Source organism: Glarea lozoyensis (assembly GCF_000409485.1).
Source record: "Glarea lozoyensis ATCC 20868 chromosome Unknown GLAREA3, whole genome shotgun sequence".
NCBI classification, from domain to species: Eukaryota; Fungi; Ascomycota; class Leotiomycetes; order Helotiales; family Helotiaceae; genus Glarea; species Glarea lozoyensis.
In genome coordinates, this window is record NW_007360998.1 from 1,523,094 (window position 1) to 1,543,813 (window position 20,720).

Sequence of the window (20,720 nt, forward strand, 5' to 3'; positions counted from 1 at the left end):
ACAGTCGATTACTGACGACTGAACTATGGAGTATCATCTGTTCAAACCGACCATGCATAATTACCCATAGGCTCCTTAGCCTGAGAACCTCGTAATCAGATATTGGGTTACTCTTTCGCGCCCCCCTCTTCCTGAACAACCTCTACATCATTTCCCTTGGTAGCATCTTTGGCACTATCATCGATGTCCAAAGCACCCTCCTTATTCTCCCAGCTTCTAGGTCTCACGACTTTCAGAGCAACACCACAGCCCTTAGCATATATTCGGAGACCGACGACGGCGACAGCATTCCAAGGATCAGCCTCAAATTCGTCTTCACTCTCCTCCACTTGTGGATTCTGCATAGCACGCTCGTCGGCTTCTTCCTTGGCCTGTAAGGCTCGGTGATGGTTCAACTCAATCATGTCTTCGGCAGCAAATGTCGAAACAGTAGATACGGTGGAAGATATTGATTCGAGATCTGAATCGCTGTCCGTGGCGTCTTCTTGGGCGTTTGGAGCAATAGCTGTTGATTCCATTTGAGCGGCTGCTTGGTCGTTGTGATCATCGTGAACTTCTGCGCTTGTAAGCACGGGATTCTGTTCCGACTTGGATGTTGAAGAATCATCCTCGACTATCTCATTTGTAGGCTCAGGGGTTTCATCGGATATCGAGGTTGAGGATTCTTCAGTTGGCTTGGCATCGAGTCCCACGCTGGCTGGCAAGTTCCTTGCCTTCTTTGACTCGGCCTTTGCTTTTCGTTTGAGCGCAGCCGCTCGTCGTCTCCGAGCCTGTCGATTTTCTCTAATTTCACACATCAGCTAATCTTCTCGCTAACGGAGTTAATTGCAATAACTGATATTACCTGTGACGATCCCTCTGTTTATGAGTGAACATAACCTTCTTCATCCGTTTGATGACTTCCGTTTTTTCTGCCTGTCGGGCTTGTTGCTTAGCTTTTTTTTCCTCTTCTGTTTCGAATATAACTCCTTTAGCGTGTGCCATGTCGTAGGAAAGACCAACTCGCAACACCTTCTCACGGCGGCCTTTTACGTTGTCCCGAAGAACATCCTCGGGCGGAGAAAGCTCTGAATACTTTTCTGCCTCCACTTTCATGAGAACATGATATTCGCCAGCTTCAAGCGTAAGCTCAGCGGAGACGGACCTATTCAAATTAACATTTAGGTCAACTCTTGTCCTGCTCTAGGACGGTCACAAGTAATCTGAATTTTCGGCGAACACTTACCTCTGCATACGATAAATGCTCCGACTGCGAACAATATAATCCTCTTTCCCAGCCCTGTGTACTCGAAAAGCGAGCCAGAACCTGTACTGGCCCTCCAGGCCACAAAAATATCGATCATCCAACTGCCCTTCCAGTTAGCCGGGGTGGTCAAATCTTGCTCAGTCTGACGCGACGTAAATCACTTACTTGAGAGAGAACTATCACAACCGAAGCCTCCCTTTCAATCGTGAATGAAACTAGACGGAAGGAAATCAGCTTTTGTCTATCTCTACCGGAACGGTTCTCTCTGAGTTATCATATAGCCCCATTAGAGCAGACACTTGTCATCCAAAAAAATGGGCTTTGAGCTTTGCTAAAGTGCAAACCAGAGCCCAGGGCCATGGGCGCTTCTACCTCAAAGCAGGTGTTTTCCGGGTTCCCACTCGAATATTCCTCCTCAGGGTGTGACCCAAGAACTTTCACAAACGCTTCACTACTTTTGTACTTACACTTCGTCTCATTGTAATCCACAGACCAGGGGACTGTGAGGGAGGTCCATTGCTGGGTGACCTTCCATTCTTCTGAAAACAGACGAGTGCGGTCAAATATCTGGTAGGTCCTGAGAAGGTCCTCGTACGTCATCCAGAATTGGCCGTCGTCACCAAAACGATGTTCTAACTTCTGGATCCAATACGGTGTCCACTCCTTGCTACCATCACCTACAAAATTTAGTGAACCAGTGTGAGCTGTTAGGCCAAATTACTAACTCCATGCTCCAGTCCATTCTTTCTGACCCCATGGGTTTCGAATAAGGCAGAAACGTTTGCCGTCCGCTTCTACACACCTCATGATCGAGTAGGCATGCCCCTCAAGGACACTGGAACAAGTCAGCATACTTTTCTTCTCAATTAACCTAGATCCGAGATCCGAGGCCAATGAACAAACTTCCCCCTGGCTACTCAAAATGGGGGCCTGAAAAGGAAAATAATGGGAAAAGCTGTATACCCCTTTCGATCCCCACGCCCAGCGAATTGGCCACCAAAGATGCCGCTGGCACACCCAAAAAGGAACTCCTCGTTGACTTTCAACAGTTCCTCTCTCCAAAAATAATCTGTATCTAATATATCCGTTGTATAGACTTCGCTAGTGACTCCTCCTGTCAGATCCTCCAACCCTTCACCCGTGAAACCACCTGATATTGCGGAGAAATCCTAATACAGAGTTATTTCAATATAATCGAGGAAACAGGTTTATTGTTGAATGGGCTCCTTACACCATGAGCTTTTGCATAAGCCTGCGTTAAGAATGCTGTATTAGTATATATGAATAGATAAAGCATTGAGACTGAGCGGGATAGGAGTGCATGTTATTTTGAAGACTTTGGTCTTTAATGATGAAACATCCTCGACGAACGTGACATGTTATGAAGGATCAACTCTACCTTTTCAAGCAACGGAAGCCAAGTTTCGTTAGGATCACTGCATTGTGCAAAATAGAGTGCTTTTGAGTTCGTCTATTGCTGTTAATTAAGCACATCCACTAGGAATTAGAGGGTTCGAAAAGAAATGTTACAAACATGATAAGTTTTGCGATAGAGTTCTTGGCCGTCGACAAAGCTATGCTCATCGATGAATTCTCGCGTCAAGTTGCTTTCAGTGTAGCTACATTTATGTATCTCAGTGTTAGCAGTGTCGTCTGGGGTAGAGTGCGCGGTGAAAAACGAAGGAGTTTATCTTTGCCACAACACGAAGCAAATTGATGAATAGTAATCCCTATGAAAGTGACATACTCGGGTTTAATGAGATAGAGTTTGTCGTCAATGATCTCGGAGATCCATTCGCCGTCTCTGTGGAAAACGAATCCATCTAGTGCACCACTACTCAGCAATTTTTCATTCCGAATATTACATATCTGGTATCGCAAGATTATGGGAGGCAGAGTGACTTGTATACAAGCAAAAGACTTGTTTGGCAAAATAGGAGAAGGGTCCCTTACACACTGCAAAATATTATTAGTACACATTTCCTTTTATTAGCTTTGAGACATGGATCCATGTCCAAACTCCGATTATGCTCCAAGCCACTGAGGTAGGAGCTTACAGTAGAGATAGAAGGGAAATATTACGTGCCTCCAACTTTTTCGTCCCTTGCGACACAAACTTTTTCGATAAGCCCTGGCTTGTTCCCTAATGTGCCCAAAGCAGCCACTACAAAGCATTCATCAGTCAGTCAATGTCAAAAAAAGAGCCCCAAATAGCGCCATACAAAGCCAACAGTCACCATCTCTTCCTTGACGTATGTCACTTGCAGTAGGGCCGTCACTAAAAAATTTCGGGCTTTCGAAGATGTCGGTGACCCTTTTTGTTGAGAGTGGTGTGTAGTTGCACTCGTTGTCGTTCAAACTCCTTAAACAGTCCCGCTGCCCAGCTTTGAGGTCGAATTCAATGTTGAAATGATTATCCGAATATTTTTGGTTGACCCGCCGGCATTCTTTGACTATCTTAGCCACCTTGTCTCTGCAGGTTCCGGCGGCCGCTTCGTAAGATGATACAGCATCTTCACCTTGAACGACACCCTTTGGTGCATTTTCTCTGGCCTTCTCTGCATACAAATTCTTAGGCAGTAAAGCATACGCTTATCTTTTTTTTAGCAAAAGTACACCAGTGACCGAGTGAATTTACTGAAATATACCTTTTCCGGGGGTTTTTGAATCGAACTTAGCCCAAAACTCGTCAACTGTTTGCTGTGGTGCCAAATGTTTTGCTTTCTTCGACCCCATAATGGCTGGAACAAGCATTATAGGTTTATCGCGACCATCCAGCGAGTCCGCCTGGCCGTACATAGGAGCCGATACCCCGGTGCATTGGTCGTTATCCTCATTATCTGCCATTTTTATTTCAGGAGGTCTATTGTTGTGGATGCTTGGGAAAAGTCGTATGCTTTCGTGTTTGTCTTAAATGGAGGGCCAGCAAATTTGTATTTCACTGTGACAGCAGAGGAAGATGGCTAGGATGGGCAATATCATGCGGTGACCATTATGGAAAGTAGCCCTGCAGTAAGCGCGCCATTTTGATCCCAATGGTCTAGCGCTGAGGATAACATTGCGGCTGAGAATATCTCATCTGCAGTTGTCCGGTTACCATGCTATATGATCAGCCAATGGAAGCATTGTTTGCAACCACTGCTGATTGGCGGACCTCTCAATCACTGCATAAATAACCGCTCGGCGCTCTGGCTTCGGTGGATTACTTCAGGGGGAGAAATCTCGTCTTTTTCCTGGAAATAATAGGTGAAGCCGCGTACGTTGCCCATCGCGAGAGCTTGCTAAAACCTCAAGTGCAAGGACATTATGAAAATGCCATCGGTGTTCCGGGTAAGCCCATGTGGTTGCTCGAGCTTACTCCGTATGCCACAAGCGACCCCTCTATTCCCGTATCATTTCGGATTTGTCACGTGTTTATGTATCCTATACTTTCCGCGACAACTCTAATAAAAGCAGGATCATGGTATTTAGCGTAGCTAAACTTGCTGTAGCGTAGTCTACAATAAGGACCAAACGATGCATGATAAGTATGTGGTACGACAGAGCAGTGCAATGCGCACGTGACAGACGACCCTTTGTGACAAGAGTGGATATGAGATCATTGACCGTTTGAGCCAGTCTTAGTGAGACAACTACCAACCAGGAGAACAAGAATATGGTTTTTATACTCTATTTCTTCGCTTGCTTGGGCCTCGCGGCAGCTGCCTCTGAGCCCGAGCCTGGGAATTACCAGCATCAATCATTTCTGAAGAACGACGACCCATTCCAACAAAATTTCGTTGCCACCACAGTATTTGGCCGGAGGCTCATCGACGCGGAACTTGCTGAACCACTGGCATTACTTCCTCCCAGATTCTCAAGCAGGAAGTTTGATGACGATTATCCTTATGAAGGCATTGGAACCTTTGCTCATCTCGAGTATGTGGAGTGCACAGAATCGAAATTTGATATTGGAATAGTGGGCCATCCCTTCGATTTGGGCGTATCCTATCGGCCTGGGGCAAGATTCGGGCCCAATGGTGGTCGTAATGGAGCACGACGATTAAGTCCAGCTGCTGGTTGGGAGTACGTGACCTGTATCGATACCGTACCTGAAAATTTGCTGATGTTCATCCTTCTCCAAGTATGGATCATAATGGTGTAAATCCATTTCGGAGCTGGGCTAAAGTGGTGGATTGCGGCGATATATACAATACACCTTTTGACAAACTCGTTGCAATCCACGAATTGGAGCGAGGTATGAAGGCCCTCGGCAAGCAAACGCCCCAAAATACATCAGCGGCAGATGCAGTCCGGCTTATCGCTATTGGAGGCGATCATACCATTAGTGGGTTTAGATATTCCCGCTTAGGACTCTGAGAAGCTGACCTCTTCAGCCCTCCCGATTCTTCGAGCTTTGCACTCTACGTGGGGCCGAGTTGCTGTTCTCCATTTCGACAGTCATCTGGTACGTTGAAACAGGTCAGAGGAGGTTTAGCCTCCCCTCTGTCAATCGACAATGGGATTGACTGTGTCGATATGAGGACCTCCAGCAATACCAATTACTCATTAGTGCAGAATAATTGACTCTTCGTATGTAGGACACGTGGGATCCGAAGCAACTGGGTGGAGGTTTAACCAGACACGCGGAAGTTAATCACGGGACGATGTTGCACATTGCCCACGAAGAGGGTCTTCTATCGAACCATAGTAACATGCATCTTGGTTCTCGCTCCAGTCTTTTTGATGAGCATTATGATCTCAACAACGATCTGCGGTGCGGCTTCAGCTACATACGTGCGAGAGCTCTGGACCAGATGGGTGTTGATAAAGTGGTCCAGAAAATTATCGAGACGGTGGGCACGGAATATGTTTACTTGAGTGTAGATATCGATGTTCTGGACCCTGCGTTTGCCCCGGCCACTGGCACCATTGAACCTGGGGGTTGGACCACAAGAGAGGTATGTAAACATCAACACCCACGAGCGTGCACCAGATTCGGTGTTGACTCCTGACCCAGCTTCTCGCGATCATCAAAGGGCTCTCTGACGCCAAGCTACCGATTATCGGTTCCGACGTGGTTGAGTTTACGCCGATTTACGACAATGCCGCCGAGACGACGGGCATTGCCGTGAGCCAGATCATCCTTGAGATCCTCCATTGGATGGTAAGTTCAAATGCTTCGGAGCTTGGGGAGTGCTCTGCCACAACTAGAAGGTGATTTGACGTGTTTAGGTCCATGTGCCAGTGAAAAAACCGCAGGCATGATCCGAGTGGGCATTCTGCAGGACCTAGGCAGTGTTGCCTACTCTGTGATCCATTCTATACCACGTAGTAGGAGGTACGTAGTAAGAGGGACGTGGTAGGATTTGAGACATATAATCAAGAGATACATAACGGCCTGGTTTGCGCACGGAATCGCTGTCAGTTCTGGGACGTAGTCGAGCTCCGGCGCAGGCCGCACTCCAGAAAACACTTCCTTCCTCGCTGCTGCCACTGCATTGCAGGTCGTGGATAAGGAGATAGATACAATGAGGATGTAGGATAATTTCGTTGGGTCTTGGTAAATTTTACCTGACAGTATGGGGTGAATAACCTGTCCTTGGCATTTTCGAAGGCAGTATAAACTGCATACCTAGGTAAGGTACCTAGGTAATCGATGCTGCCCCACAAGCTCGGCACGACCTGAATGTCTCTATGTGAAGGTGAAGCTCGCCGTCTTTTTCGAGCTACATAGCTACTTAGCTACTTCGCTACATTCCAAAACACCGACAGATCTATTCATGATGTTTATTTCCATCGTCCCTTCTATTGTGCCATAATCGCAACTAGGTCGCTTCCAGTCAAACATGGCACCGGCGTCCGTTCTTCTTCCTGGCTGGAATTTGCCAGACAGATCTCTTCAACCTGGCCTTCTGTGCGGGATCATCATCACCACCGTGGCCGCGTCGCTGGCAGTGGCCGTGAGGGCGTGGGTTCGCTTTAAGATCGTCCGCGGAGCTAGTTGGGATGATTATTTGATTTTGATCGCAATGGTTCTCACCTCTCCACGTGCCCTACACTCGTCGTCGCTGACATGCACAAGTGTCTGTCACTCTTCGGTGCTGCATGTACGCTCACCATGACCTACCTGGGCCTGGGTCGCCACGTTCACTATGCCGCACAAGAGCACGGCCAGCATGGAATGCGAGTACAGTTGGAATTGGGACTGGCAGCTCAGATCATCTACATCTATGCGATCGGGTTCGTGAAACTCAGTATCGGAGTTGCCCTGCTGCGGTTTACTGTGTACACACTGTATCGATACGTGATTCTTACCTTTATGGGACTCGTTGGTCTTTACACAGTCGTCACCACAGGTGAGTACAGAAGCTTCGCAAGAATTTAACATAGGGTGGTTACCCCAAGAACTTACTGAAACCTATGAACAGGATGGTTGTTGCAACAGTGTCAACCAGTAGCAAGGACTTTAGACGGTGTCGTCGCAGGCTCATGTTATGCATTTTATATGACAAGGATAATTATCTTTACGATCTCTGGTGCGTATATTATCTTTGATGGTGTCGAAACCTGACCAGAGTAATTTCAGGATGCAACATATTGACGGACTTCGCATTTGCCGCCCTCCCATTTCCTCTACTATGGAATCTCAACATCAGCATTCGGACGAAGGCCTCTCTACTTGCTTGTTTGTCGCTTGGAGTATTGTAAGTTGCCCATGCTTGGGGGTTGAATGTTCTGACAAAGGGTTCATCCAGCGCGGCACTAATATCAATTGTTAAATTTGGACAGATGGCCACGTACTACGGTATCGCGAAAGCATGGGTACACCCAGCGGGTCTAGATTTCGAAGGGTACACAGACTTCAGGTACATGAACTCGACATTACTGGCATGTGGTTTTGCTAATCGTGTGAATTAGCTGGGTGAATACCAAGCTTCAAAAATGGATGACGGTTGAAGCGAATGTGTCAATAACCGCAGCCTCGATCCCAGCCATGAGGCCTTTGCTTCGAACGTACTGCAGGAACACCTCAAAGCTTACAGGTCTTCCCGGATCAAATTCCAAATCTCCCAATCTCCAGTATACTCCATCTCGTAGACAAAACACCAACGATTGGAACACGATAGGCAGCATCATTTCTGGGTCAAAAAGCATAGACAATGACCCATATACAGTAAATTGTACCGGGAAAAGAGATGAGAAAGACGAAGGCTTGATTGCGGTGAAAAATGGAGAAATCATGGTTACCACCGTCGTGGAAATTACGTATGAAGATAATAGGAGTATTCAGAGCCGGCTAGGCGAATTATGATTCTTTAGCCCGAACTACAGCCAAGCAAGAAATGTCTTCCCCATCTGGGCTGAGTAGTTGTTGGACGCTGGTACATCTGAGCCTGCTGCGCGAAAGGTCGAAGTGATTGGAAGTGCCCCCAGTTATTCCTAAACGTCTTGTGGGGGGACGTCTCTTGCGAATTTTCTGACTTTGTATCATCCAATAGTCTTCCGCTATAATCAGTGTTGTAGTTTACTGCTAAACCGACCCCAATAAACTACAACCTCCAATATCTCATGATCACTCAGGCACAGCTGGAGTGCTCTGTCAGCGTCTGCTTCTCTGTGAGTAAAACAAGAATGGATTCAACCTTGTATCTTATGATGGGTGAAAGTTCTGACGCTAAAACCCATTCCGTGTAATATATCTGAATTCGGCTCCAAATTTAAGCGAGATGGTGTCATGTTGGAACTGTGATTGTGTGTCATCGAATGTAGCACATCAGCAAAGGATTCAGACATCATTTAGAATGCGGTAGCCGTCGTCTGGATGATGAGCATACCGGAATTTGTTACTTCTGCACTTTGGTACACTAATAAGATGGCTCTTTTTCAAGTATAGTTATTGAATAATTAATACAACACGACGAAATAATATACTTTTACTGATAACTAGACTAGATACCTTTAATTTGAGAAACCATACTTTCATACCTGGATGAGTGATTGTTGGGGGGGAGGGTTGCTTGAGACAGCTTGCTATGATTCCTACAAGCGGTGAGATATCGCTTGCCTGCAAGTCTCCATTCTCCTTTCAACTGGATCAGCAACACAAAAGGCCACTAAGTAGCCAGGTTTTAAAGCCTAAGAATTAAGTTTTAGCCATGAGTCTCCGGCAGAGTAAGCCTAGTAATGGGCATGGCTTCGGGTGAGGACAAGTGATAATGGTGAACACTCTTACCTCACTTGTATCACTGATCCGGATACTTCGAGAGAAGGGGTAGCCGGTAGCAAGACATAGTAACATCTGACAACACCATCTTATCAATGCTGCAATGCTGTCAATTTGCTTAAAAAGCATCTAATCAATTAGTCTAAATTTCTGCGACCCCAACATCGGTTTTGGGTATAGAGAACCTAGTCCTGCAACTAGCTTATAAGAAAATACCCAAGAGGTAAGGAGTGAGCAAACTCACTGTGAAAAATAACTTAGCTATGACAAAAAGTGCACATCAAGGTTGAAACCGGCTTCTCCGAAGCCTATGAAGTGACGATTTCCCTGCAAAACTTGTAACAATACTGTTACTTTGTATCAACCATAAGTTTGCTAAACGATACTACGCTCGACTTTATCAGGCTCATTAAAATAGCAGGATGACTGGTTAAAAATGTTTCAATATCATCAGTCACTGACTGACGGATCAGCATTGTACGCGCCAAGTATCCACGACTAGAGCGGCGGCGCCTTCGGAAGTTCCTCGGGTCTGTTCTCGGGACCCAACCCGACCCCGACACAGTGGTTACGTTCTACCCGGAATGCCGGACCCCGAAGCTCTGTCAAACGACCTTGCCCTTGCACAGTCCAACCAAAGCCAATATCTTCAAAACCAACGTCTTCCATTTATACCACAAAACACATTCTGCGACACAACTGTGCTAGTCGGGAAAAGTTCTCAATCAGCTCCTAATAGACGTGATCGTTTGACCGCTTCTATTCGAATCTCGGCCTCGAGCCCCTGTCAATACTACCCCAATGTCTTGACGCTGTTGTGATGGCCGCTCTGACAAGCCACTTTGCGCCAGTCGTAAACTTACGTCTGGTGGCTATCTGGATGGGTCAAGGTACAGTCTCGTTTCGCGACCACCAACGTACTTCGGCACGCATTTAGATTCGAAAGTTGTTGGTGTTTGGAGTAGGAAGAGGCTATTTCCCGCCGCCAACAGTATCGCCTTCGTATGTTGGAACAGGCCTACGACAATACCTCAGATATTTCGTTAACGTAAAGGTACAGTTGCTCGGTTCTAACGGCCATTGGGGCTGACGCGAAGTTGCATAACTCGCAATTTTCTATTTGTCGATTTCTTGAGGTTCCAACCAACATCATGGCTGACAAGTTACCAACCTTATGAGTTGATGTGATTGTCTTCGTAAGTATGCCAATTTACGATCCTTCTTCACGCCCATTGCGCCCCATCGTGCGGTTGGTTTTGAATACAGGCCTCCAACCAAACGGACTATGCTATTTCGCTCTATCTTGGTTCGTATTGTTGTCTAGGAAGCAACTTGATGGGCGCTGCAACCTCCTATGTGCCACTAGGACTCTCTTCGCATAAGCCTTCCGGCGCGCTCAAAGGATTCAACCCTGGCTATGAGCAGAATGTGGTAGTTCCCTAGGTGTTTCTTAATATATAAAGCCATGCCCTCGCTGGGCGTTGTGGTTAACTAGTTACCCTTTTGCCACTCAACAAATTCCAAACCCGAGCGTAAACCGTTCTGATCATTACTCTGGAGCTAAGCTTCTCCCACTCATTCGAATCTGGTCCTCGCAAGTTACCAACCAAAAATCCCGCCTGCCAAGAAATGCTCCAACTATGGGCACACTGTGTCTTGTTCTTATTACTTTGGAAGGCTGATGCCGAGGTGCAGGAGCTGAGGTTTGTCTCGTCTAGAGATTTGGGTCTGGTTCGTAGGGATGGGAAAACGTCCGATCGACATTTAAAGGATGCTGTAAGCACTTTCTTCAAATCCCCGGCTGGGCAAAACGAATGTAGGTTCTATCCACTTGCTGCGCGCTTTATCTGAAAGATGAAGAATGTCTGACTTGTTGCAACCACTACAGCTTCGGTTCTGGTCAATGTCACACTGGGAACTGGGGAAAATGTGAAGGTCCTTGCCATGGATCACTTCGAGATTGATATAGAGAAAAAGACTTGCGGTGATGGGAAGTTATCTTTGACCTTCAGAGACGAGGAGACGTACGAAGATGCGGTAGATGACTGGGAGTGGGTCAATAAGAATACCGTCCGAAACTTCGCAATGCTTGTTAGTGGATGCCCAGAACCAGATTCGGATCTACAGAAATGGCTCATATCTAATACCACCTTCGACCGCGCTCATCTTACGGTCGATTTCAATGCCCAGGAGATGACATGGCATGATATGCCTCTCAATTACACACTTCAGTGGGGCACGATGTCTCAAGATGCACCAAGAAATAGTATACCCGCCAACGAACAAGCCACTCAGGCACGAGTACCGCGCGGCCTTTTTGGGTTTGGGAAGATTTTCCCTCGTATTTTTGGTCTTGATATTGATAACCCTTTGGAAGATGTCGGTTCTCTTGTTAACGATGTCGTCGCACCCGCAACGTCTGCAATCGTTAACAATGTAGTTGCACCAGTAACATCCGCGATTGCTCCTATAATAACGCCGATTATTGATACCTTGAGCGGAAAAGCTATGGAAGAGTCCTTTCAGATTCCCATGAGGGTCCCGTTTCCAGAAGAGCTTATTAAAAAAGAAACAACTGACGGCTTCGAGTTTGGCGCCAGCTGCAAGGATTGCGGCTTGAAGGGCGAACTCAAGGTTTCTGGTCATTTGATGATGGACATGTCCAAGGAAAATCCTATTCAAGAATTTTGGCTGGATGTGTCTCCGGGAGGGTTGGAAATGAAAGCTGCATTTGCTATTGATGGTTTGAATCCTTTATTTTGACTGGAGCTTCTCGACTAACCCGTGGTAGTTGGGGGGACTCTTGCTGGCAAAACCCCATTCGAGAAGATGGTTGCGCTACCAGAAATAACGATTCCAGCATTTGGGATAAAAGGTAAGAGGGTCTTTAGATCTGAAATGCTTGAATATGGCACTGTTGAATCAATTCTTTCTGTTCAGCATTATCGTATGCTTTGTCGCCCACGACTATGCTTACTTTGCGTAGGTCTTGCGTCTATAAATCCTAGCATCGCTCCGAAGGTTATCGTTTCAGCGGCGGATATCCAAGGTGCAGGTAGTATTAGTGCTGGCATCTCAGCAAAATTTAAAGACGACGCAAAGGCGAGGCTTGCCCTGAATACAAATACTCCTGGCTCAGACGACCCAACAAACTGGGAGCCTGACGTCTCGCAAGAAAAGCTTACTGTTGACAGTCAGATCGAGGGATTGATATCACTTTCTATGGAGGTTGACGTAGTCATACAAGCAACTCTGCTGAAGCCTCCTTTCAACGTTCCAGGTACGTGAAATGGATTCATTACATATTTCCAGAACACGACCGAACTTCTGTTGGTATATTTGAATAAGAACTGTCTATTTGACAAGTTAGATTCGTCCTTTGGTCGGTGAAACTTCGAAATATATCATATCATCTAACCTGGCGGTTGTAGTACTAAGTGCTGGGCTCAAGAAAATTGGAATGGAAGTCGGGGTTGGATTCAGTTTCAAAGTTCCAATTGTCAACTACAGTGCCACATCAATGATGAGTATGTTAGTCCATAACCGATATACTTTAGGCTAACCACGCTTAGATTACGATGGAGCATGTGGTAATGTTGAGCTTCCATACGGAACAGAACTCACAGGAGATGTCTCTGTTGAGATCGGGGCCAAAGCGTATAACATTATTCTTAATAAGCCGGAGAATGAGTTCTGGACAAAGGATATATTTAAGAAGAAAGTGAAGGAACTTCCTAAGATGTGTAAAGATTTTAAGGCAGGGCCATCCCCACCATTTAGCATGACAACCCTGTAAGTTATGTCCGCGTCCTTTATATACCATCTTTGATTGATTTGTCTTTAAGTGGTTCGGATCCTACGACGACCGAGGAAACTACAGTCCCGGAAAGTACAGGAGTAGAGGAAGACGCCACGGAGCCAGCTCAAACAGAAGAATCCTCGGCCTCTGTGACTGGTGAAACGCGACCGGAAACAACTAATACAGAAGACCCCGATGAAGACACATCGACCGAAACGGACCCTGGTGATGGCAAGAGTGAAGACCCTATTGAAGATACAGAAGACCTCGATGAAGACACATCGACCGAAACGGGCTCTGGTGATGGTGAGAACGAGCAAGCGTCGCAGCCCGATTCTACGGGCGAACCACTCTCAGAAACTGCAGCCACCGACGAATCAATACCCGAGGAAACGATTGAGTCAAACGGAGCAGGTGGTTCTGAACCCGAGGAAGTCGACGAAGCAGCTGAACCGGAGGACGCAGCTGAACCTGACGAAGCAGCTAATTTATAGGAGACAGTGAAGGATAAGCCTGATACTGATGAGTAGACCGGAATAGTACTACTGCTAGCTTTTTAGAATAGTATTTAGAACTTATCGGAATCAAATACGACTAATAATTGCTTACTCTAAGTCAAGTTCTCGTTTGAATTATATAATGACAAGATGTTATATTATCATTACACTAGATATTATAAAAATTTCTATCTACTGCTAGTTTACCAAGTCTGGTCCGAGTGTTTCCGCTTGAATGTACGTTACGTCGTACTTGAGTGGATTAGGTCTAGCGAAACGAGCGCGTTTAGATGATGTATGTATTAAACAGAGCCCAGGGAGGATTCCTAAGAGACTGTGCATATTTTGCAGTACGTACAGCCAAAGCCAACGAACAGATCTAACAAAACCACACAAACCTAGGGTCTCCCACATCATCTTCTTTAAATTTTTAAGCAATTCAACAGCCGGATCGGTAAGCGCCGCCCACTTATCGTGTCTCCCAAACCATTCGCCGCAAGAACCTGAAATGCGCACGTCATGTCCGAAAGACGCGAAAAAAGCCTTGTGGTAGTCTTCAAGCAGCCACTTCAATAAACTTCCTCGAAGCTCATTCTTGTTGGATGCAGAGATGCCAGACATCCCGTTCAGCTTTTGAGATGTTTCCCGTTCGACAGATATTATCAAACTACCACATTTATAGCAATCACTAAGTAGCCAGTCTACATGTGTGTTTCTTGATCTTTGGTTCTGCTTAGATGGATGCTGATACAGAAGAAGATTATAGTTTTCTCATTCATCTATACGGCAACTTCCAAAAGACATTTAAAGGAAATGGAGCCATCGAAGTTAAAGGTGATTGCGGCTCATATTGCGAATATTACGGCTTCCCATAGCTGGCCTGGCGAAAGTCCCGACTTTTCGTTCTGCGAGATGAGCAATATCGAACAGTCTTTAAGTGGCCAAGCAAGAAATTGAACTTATGCCCCTACCCGAAGAGGGATTTACAATAATCACATACCCAATAATCACATGCCCGGCATATACTTATTTACTTACAGTCCCTAGTGAGTATTACCAGATGGCCGTTCCTTCCCATGTTGCATAGCTGGTAATAAGCTGGAAACTGTGTAACAATCTAGGCTTGGTACAATCTCACATTTGTGCCAAGGACGGGTGAGGGTGAAAGAATCTACTGTGTTCGAACGGGAGTCTGCTTGCGATGGAAAGACGAGAAGAACAGGCGCTGTCGGCAATGTCCGTGAACCAATTATACATGGCCGAGACAGACTAATGTCCGCTCACTATTTGCAGATAACAGCGTTTCCTATACTCGAGGAATGAAAAAAAACATGCTCCCAATTAAAGGAAAGGGCCAATCACATCGCACCTCACAAACCCACAGTGGCCAGATCGAGGTCGATGTAACTCCACAAAACGTACGATAAATAATCTGCTCTGAGATTTCTCTTTTGCCACTTCATCTAATTACGAAGTCCGCAAAATACCATGCCATAAACAAACCAGAACGCTCTCACCACGTTTTTACTATACCTATCTCACTATTTTCAGAACTTAGAAGTTAGCACGCACTCACACGGAAAAGCTCGAAAATGCCGCCCAAGAAAGGAGGCACGAACGACGTGGCCACAAATGTGGTGGCATTTGGTCGCGTGAGGAAGAATCTGAAGATGGGATGTGTCGGCTTGCCGAACGTGGGAAAGAGCTCACTGTTTAATTTGTTGACGGAGCAGAATGCAGCAGCGGAGAATTATCCATTTTGTACCATCGAGCCGAATGAGGCGAGGTGTGCGGTGCCTGATGTGCGATATGTGAGTCTTTTGGTTTTTTGTTTCAATCTAACTGAGTTAGAGTCGGTCTCTTGCTCAGGGAGAGAAGAGAGGGGGGAAAGGTATTGTGTATTGTTAGTTGATTTTTCTAAAAAAAAAAAAAAAAAAAAAGGACGGTGGGCGATAAGTCACTGGCGGGCAGAGATATTAACCTCAGATAACTATATGGATTACTCTTTTCTCGAGGTCATATCATTCATTGGATTGTATATCATTTCATTGCACGAAACTCAAGCCATCCGGTACTAATACGTAGACTCGTAGGATTTCCTCTGCGACCTCTGGAAGCCCCCGTCGATGTACCCTGCCTACTTGCAGGTAACAGATATCGCAGGTCTCATCAAAGGAGCCTCCCAGGGCGAAGGGCTGGGAAACTCATTCTTATCGCACATCCAAGCGGTCGATGGAATGTATCACATCGTTCGAGCGTTTGACAACGACGAGGTTCTTCACGTAGATGATTCCATTGACCCTGTTAGGGATTTAAGTAATAGCTCCATCATCTCGCGTGTGATTGGATGATCAAGTGAGAGTAGGTGTTAACGGTTTGATTGGCAGATACAATTCAGAGCGAGCTATGTAAAAAGGATTTGGGTCAGTTGAGATTTGTGAGATCTTTAAGTTAAACTAACAATGTGAAGATATTCTCGCTAAGACTATCATCTCGGAGGAGGCAGTGGTGCGGAAAGCAGGTGGGAAATTCAAGATGAATCCACTTTTCCCTAGCACAGTCGAGAAGATCAGGGCTGTTTGTCTCCCATCTCTCCCCTAACTTTGAGCGAATAATTGAGCCAAAAATGTAGATGCTGGAACAAGACCACCCGGTTCGGGACGGAGCCTGGTTAACTGCGGAGATTGAGCTTATTAACGAAAAGGCAACCCAACCCATTCCCCTATCTCATTTATAAACCGTGTCTAATAAATTGAAGATGTCATTGATAACTACGAAACCAATCATCTATCTGGTAAATCTAACCATGAAAGACTACCTGCGACAGAAATCCAAATATCTCCCTCTGATCGCTAAATGGGTCACCACTCACGGCGGCTTACCTCGTGATATCATTCCATTCTCGGTGGAGTTCGAGGAAAACGTGTACAAGATGAAGAAAGAAGGCAATGAGGAGGGGATGATCAGGTTTTTGGAGGAGAGTAAGGTAAAGAGTCGATTGGAGAAAATTGTTACCGAAGGTTCGTACTTCTCGGTTCCATAATCCTGGGAACAGCATAAAACAAGGAAAATTGGGATAGGAGCGAAATCAGGAGATGTGCTGACAGTACGCTGGGAGTAGGTTTTACCAAATTAGGTTTGCAATACTACTTTACAGCAGGCGAGAAGGAAATCAGGTGCTGGACAGTTCCTCGAGGATGTTTGGCTCCTCAAGCTGGTACGTGTCAATTCAGTCTCTTTCTTCATCCATAATGCTACTACAGTCCTCAGGACATCTGGGAACTGAATTTGATATCTAATGTGAGATACAAACTATAGCTGGCGCGATCCACGGTGACTTCGAGCGCGGCTTCATCAAAGCCGAAGTCTGCAGCTATCAAGACTTTCACGACCTGTGTGAGGGTGGGAAGAGTATGGGACCGATTAAGGCGGCGGGTAAGTATCGACAGGAAGGCAAGACATATGTCGTGCAAGATGGAGATATTATTCACTTTCAATTTAGTAAGCAAATTAATCTCTACTGTCTACCTTCATACTTTACTTTCAGGCTAATTTAGTTACGAAAGATGTTACATCTAAGAAATAGATTTAATAAAATTAAATATAGAAGTGCATATAATGCGTAAAATAATAGTTAGCCATAATGGCTATTATTTACAAACTTTATAAATTTTAGATTATATATTTAAAAAAGCAAAGTAAGTAAAGTTAGATCAAAGAAGCTAATCATTCTATTATTTCGCTCGAAGTTCTGGAGCTGCTCCGTAATGCAGAGTCTTTTTCGGTGGTCAAGCAGCGCACTTTGGAAGCTGTGCAATTCCAACCTTTAAGTTTGATGATACCTTCACTAGATGAAATTGACTCTTCTAGACCGTTGAGTCACTGTGGAAAAGTCTCGATTATCGCAGTAGTAAGTAAGCACTCATTTGTGGTTTCTCTCACATATCTAAACCATCTTCAATGGAGAAGAGAAATTGGATCGTTATTGAGATTAAAGTTACGGTGCCGGTACTTGAGCTACTTGGGAATGCGAGTTTTTTTTAATCCTGCAAAATCGATCATGCGACAGACGGTGATTTTAAAGACATTTAAGAAACTCAAAAGTTGAGTACGTTGTTGGGAAATACTTCGTCTAGAGTGGTGTTTCCTAGTGGTGTTCGTGGGGAAGTATGCCTCACAGCTGTAAAAGAGTCGGCGGCAGCCAAATTCTTTGAAAATTTGATTCCGTTGGAGGGGGGCATCAAACCGGCAGGCTTTTTGAGAGATGAAAGGCCCAATTCTAGACATTTAGAAATAACTTCGTTGACAATGGACAATTTCAAAAGCTTCCGCCATTAACATCTACACGCGGCAACGTCTTTTATAGGCTAAATACTTATATACATCAGCCTAAATAAGCCTATCGTCGGAGATGCTACTTTTAAGAAAGCGTTCTGTATACAAAATTTAACACCGTTGTTTAGGTGGCACCGTTGCAGATACGTAAAAGTTCTATTAGCTAGCTAGGTTTCTGGAAAATTTATCGTCGAGGATATTGGAATGTCAGAAACTCCTTTGATAACAACGCCATATACGGTAGCTCCGCTTAGATTTTTTTCAGCCTCCTTAATATATCTTGTCTTGAAAGAAGATATGAAGCTCAGAAGCTTGGGCGAAATCTCAATACTGGATGTGTTCTTGAAGCACTCTCCATCTGAGGATCTCAATTGTCCAGGTCCACCTTTTAAAAACCCATCTTCACTCTGATTGTCAGCCAGCTGTTGTGGTTGATCAAAAGCCGATTCCGTATTCTGAGTTGCAGCCTTAAGACGTGGTTTGAGATCCCAGCTGTTTAGGCGACAAAAGGTAAAGTATCCAGGCTCTCCCTAGTTTGAGACTTCTTCGGGGGCATGGCTTAGAAGAACTTCCTCTAGGCCCTTGAAAATCGCGAGCTCCTTCCTTAAAATGGGACCGTTGCCATGAGGACTTACCAAAAGTTCGTCATAATCAGCCCATCCACCTGTATATTTATATGCGAGCCGCGTGACGCGCTCTAAGTCTGCAATGACTTCTGGTGCTGGGTATATCACCACATCAGAGGTCTCTCGTTCTACCCATCCCCACAACTTTCCTGCTCGACCTAGCAGTCCGTCGTAAGCCGTGCTGAAGTACAACACATCGATTTCCAGGTCCGCGTATATATTTGTTGTGCCAAAGCACAATCGATACCGTTTTAAGCAACATAGCGTGACTCACGGCAAACGTCCAGAGCAGCGGGTTTCATAGCCTGGTGATGTCTCGGAAAGTATAGACTTGTCTGACTATAAATAACCTGACTATTAGGTGGAGGTTGGTCAAATGTTCCATAAGCCAAAGAACTCCTTCTCGTATATGTCTCTCTCTCAGGCTCTGGCGGATCCCTAGGACAAAGCATTCTGGAGCCAGGTAACGAATATTCCCATATTTCGGTACGAATTTCGAGTGGCAAAATATTGAAATAAAGAAAGCGTCTAATTGAATCAAGTCGTCTCCTGTGGTTGATTTTAGGTCGACGTAGATCTTTATGTTTGCCTCCAATCGGTGATTTTCTCTCCTTATCGGGCATTGTAATAAGTTAGGGTGTTAGGCGTTCGCAAAAGCTAGAAGATAGAAGGCCTCGGTACTAATAGACCTATAGTCTTTTGTAGTTTGTAGATAATCTCGGCGTCTGTTTATTCTAAACGTAATTTGTTTCTTATCCTCGTAGCATCTAACAGGCTAAATTTAATAGGTTTAGCTCTATATTTAGAATAAATATACGCTACTAGTATTTCGCTATTCGTAAAGCCGTATAAGTAGGAGTTAAGGTATAGTAGGTAAATTATCTATATTATAGACTTTTAAAATCTAGATCTAGTTAAAATATACTATTTTTAATATTATTATAAGAGATATCTAGTATAGTATAGATATAGAGAGTATATATATAAGAGTCTCTTATTCTATCTATAAACTAGAGGTCTAGTTACTACTCTATAAAATCTACTAATCTCTTTATTTTAAGTAATTACTACTTTAACTTAGTAGAGTCTTATTAGTAGTAAAGAGGTCTATAGTTTAGTACTTCTCTCTAGTCTTTTAAAAGTAATAGACTCTTAGTAGAGTACTATCTAAAAATTAAAGATATACTATAATCTATAATTAGATAGTTTTATAATCTTTTTAAAATCTAGACTAAGTATAAGCTTATTAAGTACTTAAAGTTACTTAGATATATCTATAGAATTAAGTTAATACTTAATTTAATTAATAAGAGAAAAATCTTTTAATTAACTAAGAGAATAATAAGTAACTAGAGAGAAATCTTAAAAGTCTATATACTTAATAAAAAAAGTATTAGATTAGAAGGTATATATATATATAATATAGGGAGAATAGCGGTAATTATCGTAGTCGCGAGACTTAAGGTTTAAATATAAAAGACTTAAATTACTTAGAGAGAGAAGCTATCTACTTAGAACTAAAGAACCCTTATATAGTAGAAACCTTAACTCTAGAAGATTCTATTTATTAGAAATTAACTAGTTACTATTATTAATATTAATAAGAATATTAGTAATATTTTATTCTAGAATATTCGCTTAGAAATCGAATTTACTATCTAGGTAATATATCTTTCTAGAATATTCTATACTTACTATAGACTCTTTATAAGTACTATAGTATAATATACTATATAATATAAGTATTTATTATCTAATACTTATACGCCCTCTTAATAACTACTTATATTCTTTAGTTATTTTTAAAGTATCTTAGATATCTTATTTTCTTAGATATTAGAAAACCTTAGTTTTCTTAGTTTTCTTAAATCTTACAACTAAAGTGTTTAAGATATTTCTTAAATTTAACTTTATCTAAAGGCTTAGTAAATCCGTCTACCTTTTAATCCTTAGTAGGTATATAGATTAAGTCTATTATACCTTCTAATATAAGATTTCTTATATAGTAGTA

The 20,720-nt window shown here is 44.0% G+C and overlaps 6 protein-coding genes across 6 annotated transcripts; 4 read left to right on the plus strand and 2 right to left on the minus strand.

Annotated features, from left to right (window-relative positions):
- Positions 1-107: 107 nt before the first annotated feature.
- GLAREA_00501 (Cysteine proteinase) lies at positions 108-4,093 on the minus strand (the record flags this gene model as incomplete). Its single annotated transcript, XM_008085259.1, has 13 exons — positions 108-783; positions 845-1,144; positions 1,226-1,347; positions 1,412-1,461; positions 1,591-1,923; positions 1,972-2,081; positions 2,210-2,415; positions 2,478-2,498; positions 2,781-2,865; positions 2,994-3,202; positions 3,364-3,410; positions 3,469-3,837; positions 3,895-4,093. 13 exons carry the CDS (start codon positions 4,091-4,093, stop codon positions 108-110), a joined length of 2,727 nt encoding a protein of 908 aa, XP_008083450.1.
- Positions 4,094-4,901: 808 nt separating this feature from the next.
- GLAREA_00502 (Arginase/deacetylase) lies at positions 4,902-6,493 on the plus strand (the record flags this gene model as incomplete). Its single annotated transcript, XM_008085260.1, has 6 exons — positions 4,902-5,311; positions 5,371-5,573; positions 5,623-5,693; positions 5,827-6,186; positions 6,246-6,392; positions 6,461-6,493. 6 exons carry the CDS (start codon positions 4,902-4,904, stop codon positions 6,491-6,493), a joined length of 1,224 nt encoding a protein of 407 aa, XP_008083451.1.
- Positions 6,494-7,074: 581 nt separating this feature from the next.
- On the plus strand, positions 7,075-8,540 carry GLAREA_00503 (uncharacterized protein; the record flags this gene model as incomplete). Its single annotated transcript, XM_008085261.1, has 6 exons — positions 7,075-7,260; positions 7,311-7,584; positions 7,657-7,764; positions 7,815-7,932; positions 7,984-8,094; positions 8,147-8,540. 6 exons carry the CDS (start codon positions 7,075-7,077, stop codon positions 8,538-8,540), a joined length of 1,191 nt encoding a protein of 396 aa, XP_008083452.1.
- A 2,541-nt stretch (positions 8,541-11,081) lies between these two features.
- Positions 11,082-13,745, plus strand: GLAREA_00504 (uncharacterized protein; the record flags this gene model as incomplete). Its single annotated transcript, XM_008085262.1, has 7 exons — positions 11,082-11,268; positions 11,341-12,195; positions 12,244-12,327; positions 12,439-12,732; positions 12,884-12,979; positions 13,025-13,244; positions 13,298-13,745. The coding sequence occupies 7 exons, from the start codon at positions 11,082-11,084 to the stop codon at positions 13,743-13,745; spliced, it is 2,184 nt and encodes a 727-aa protein (XP_008083453.1).
- Positions 13,746-15,340: 1,595 nt separating this feature from the next.
- On the plus strand, positions 15,341-17,334 carry GLAREA_00505 (P-loop containing nucleoside triphosphate hydrolase; the record flags this gene model as incomplete). Its single annotated transcript, XM_008085263.1, has 8 exons — positions 15,341-15,559; positions 15,842-16,064; positions 16,136-16,171; positions 16,219-16,325; positions 16,507-16,768; positions 16,870-16,965; positions 17,067-17,183; positions 17,306-17,334. 8 exons carry the CDS (start codon positions 15,341-15,343, stop codon positions 17,332-17,334), a joined length of 1,089 nt encoding a protein of 362 aa, XP_008083454.1.
- A 1,279-nt stretch (positions 17,335-18,613) lies between these two features.
- On the minus strand, positions 18,614-19,332 carry GLAREA_00506 (uncharacterized protein; the record flags this gene model as incomplete). The annotated part of the gene is made up of 2 exons (XM_008085264.1): positions 18,614-18,867; positions 18,984-19,332. The coding sequence occupies 2 exons, from the start codon at positions 19,330-19,332 to the stop codon at positions 18,614-18,616; spliced, it is 603 nt and encodes a 200-aa protein (XP_008083455.1).
- Between the last annotated feature and the right edge of the window lie 1,388 nt (positions 19,333-20,720).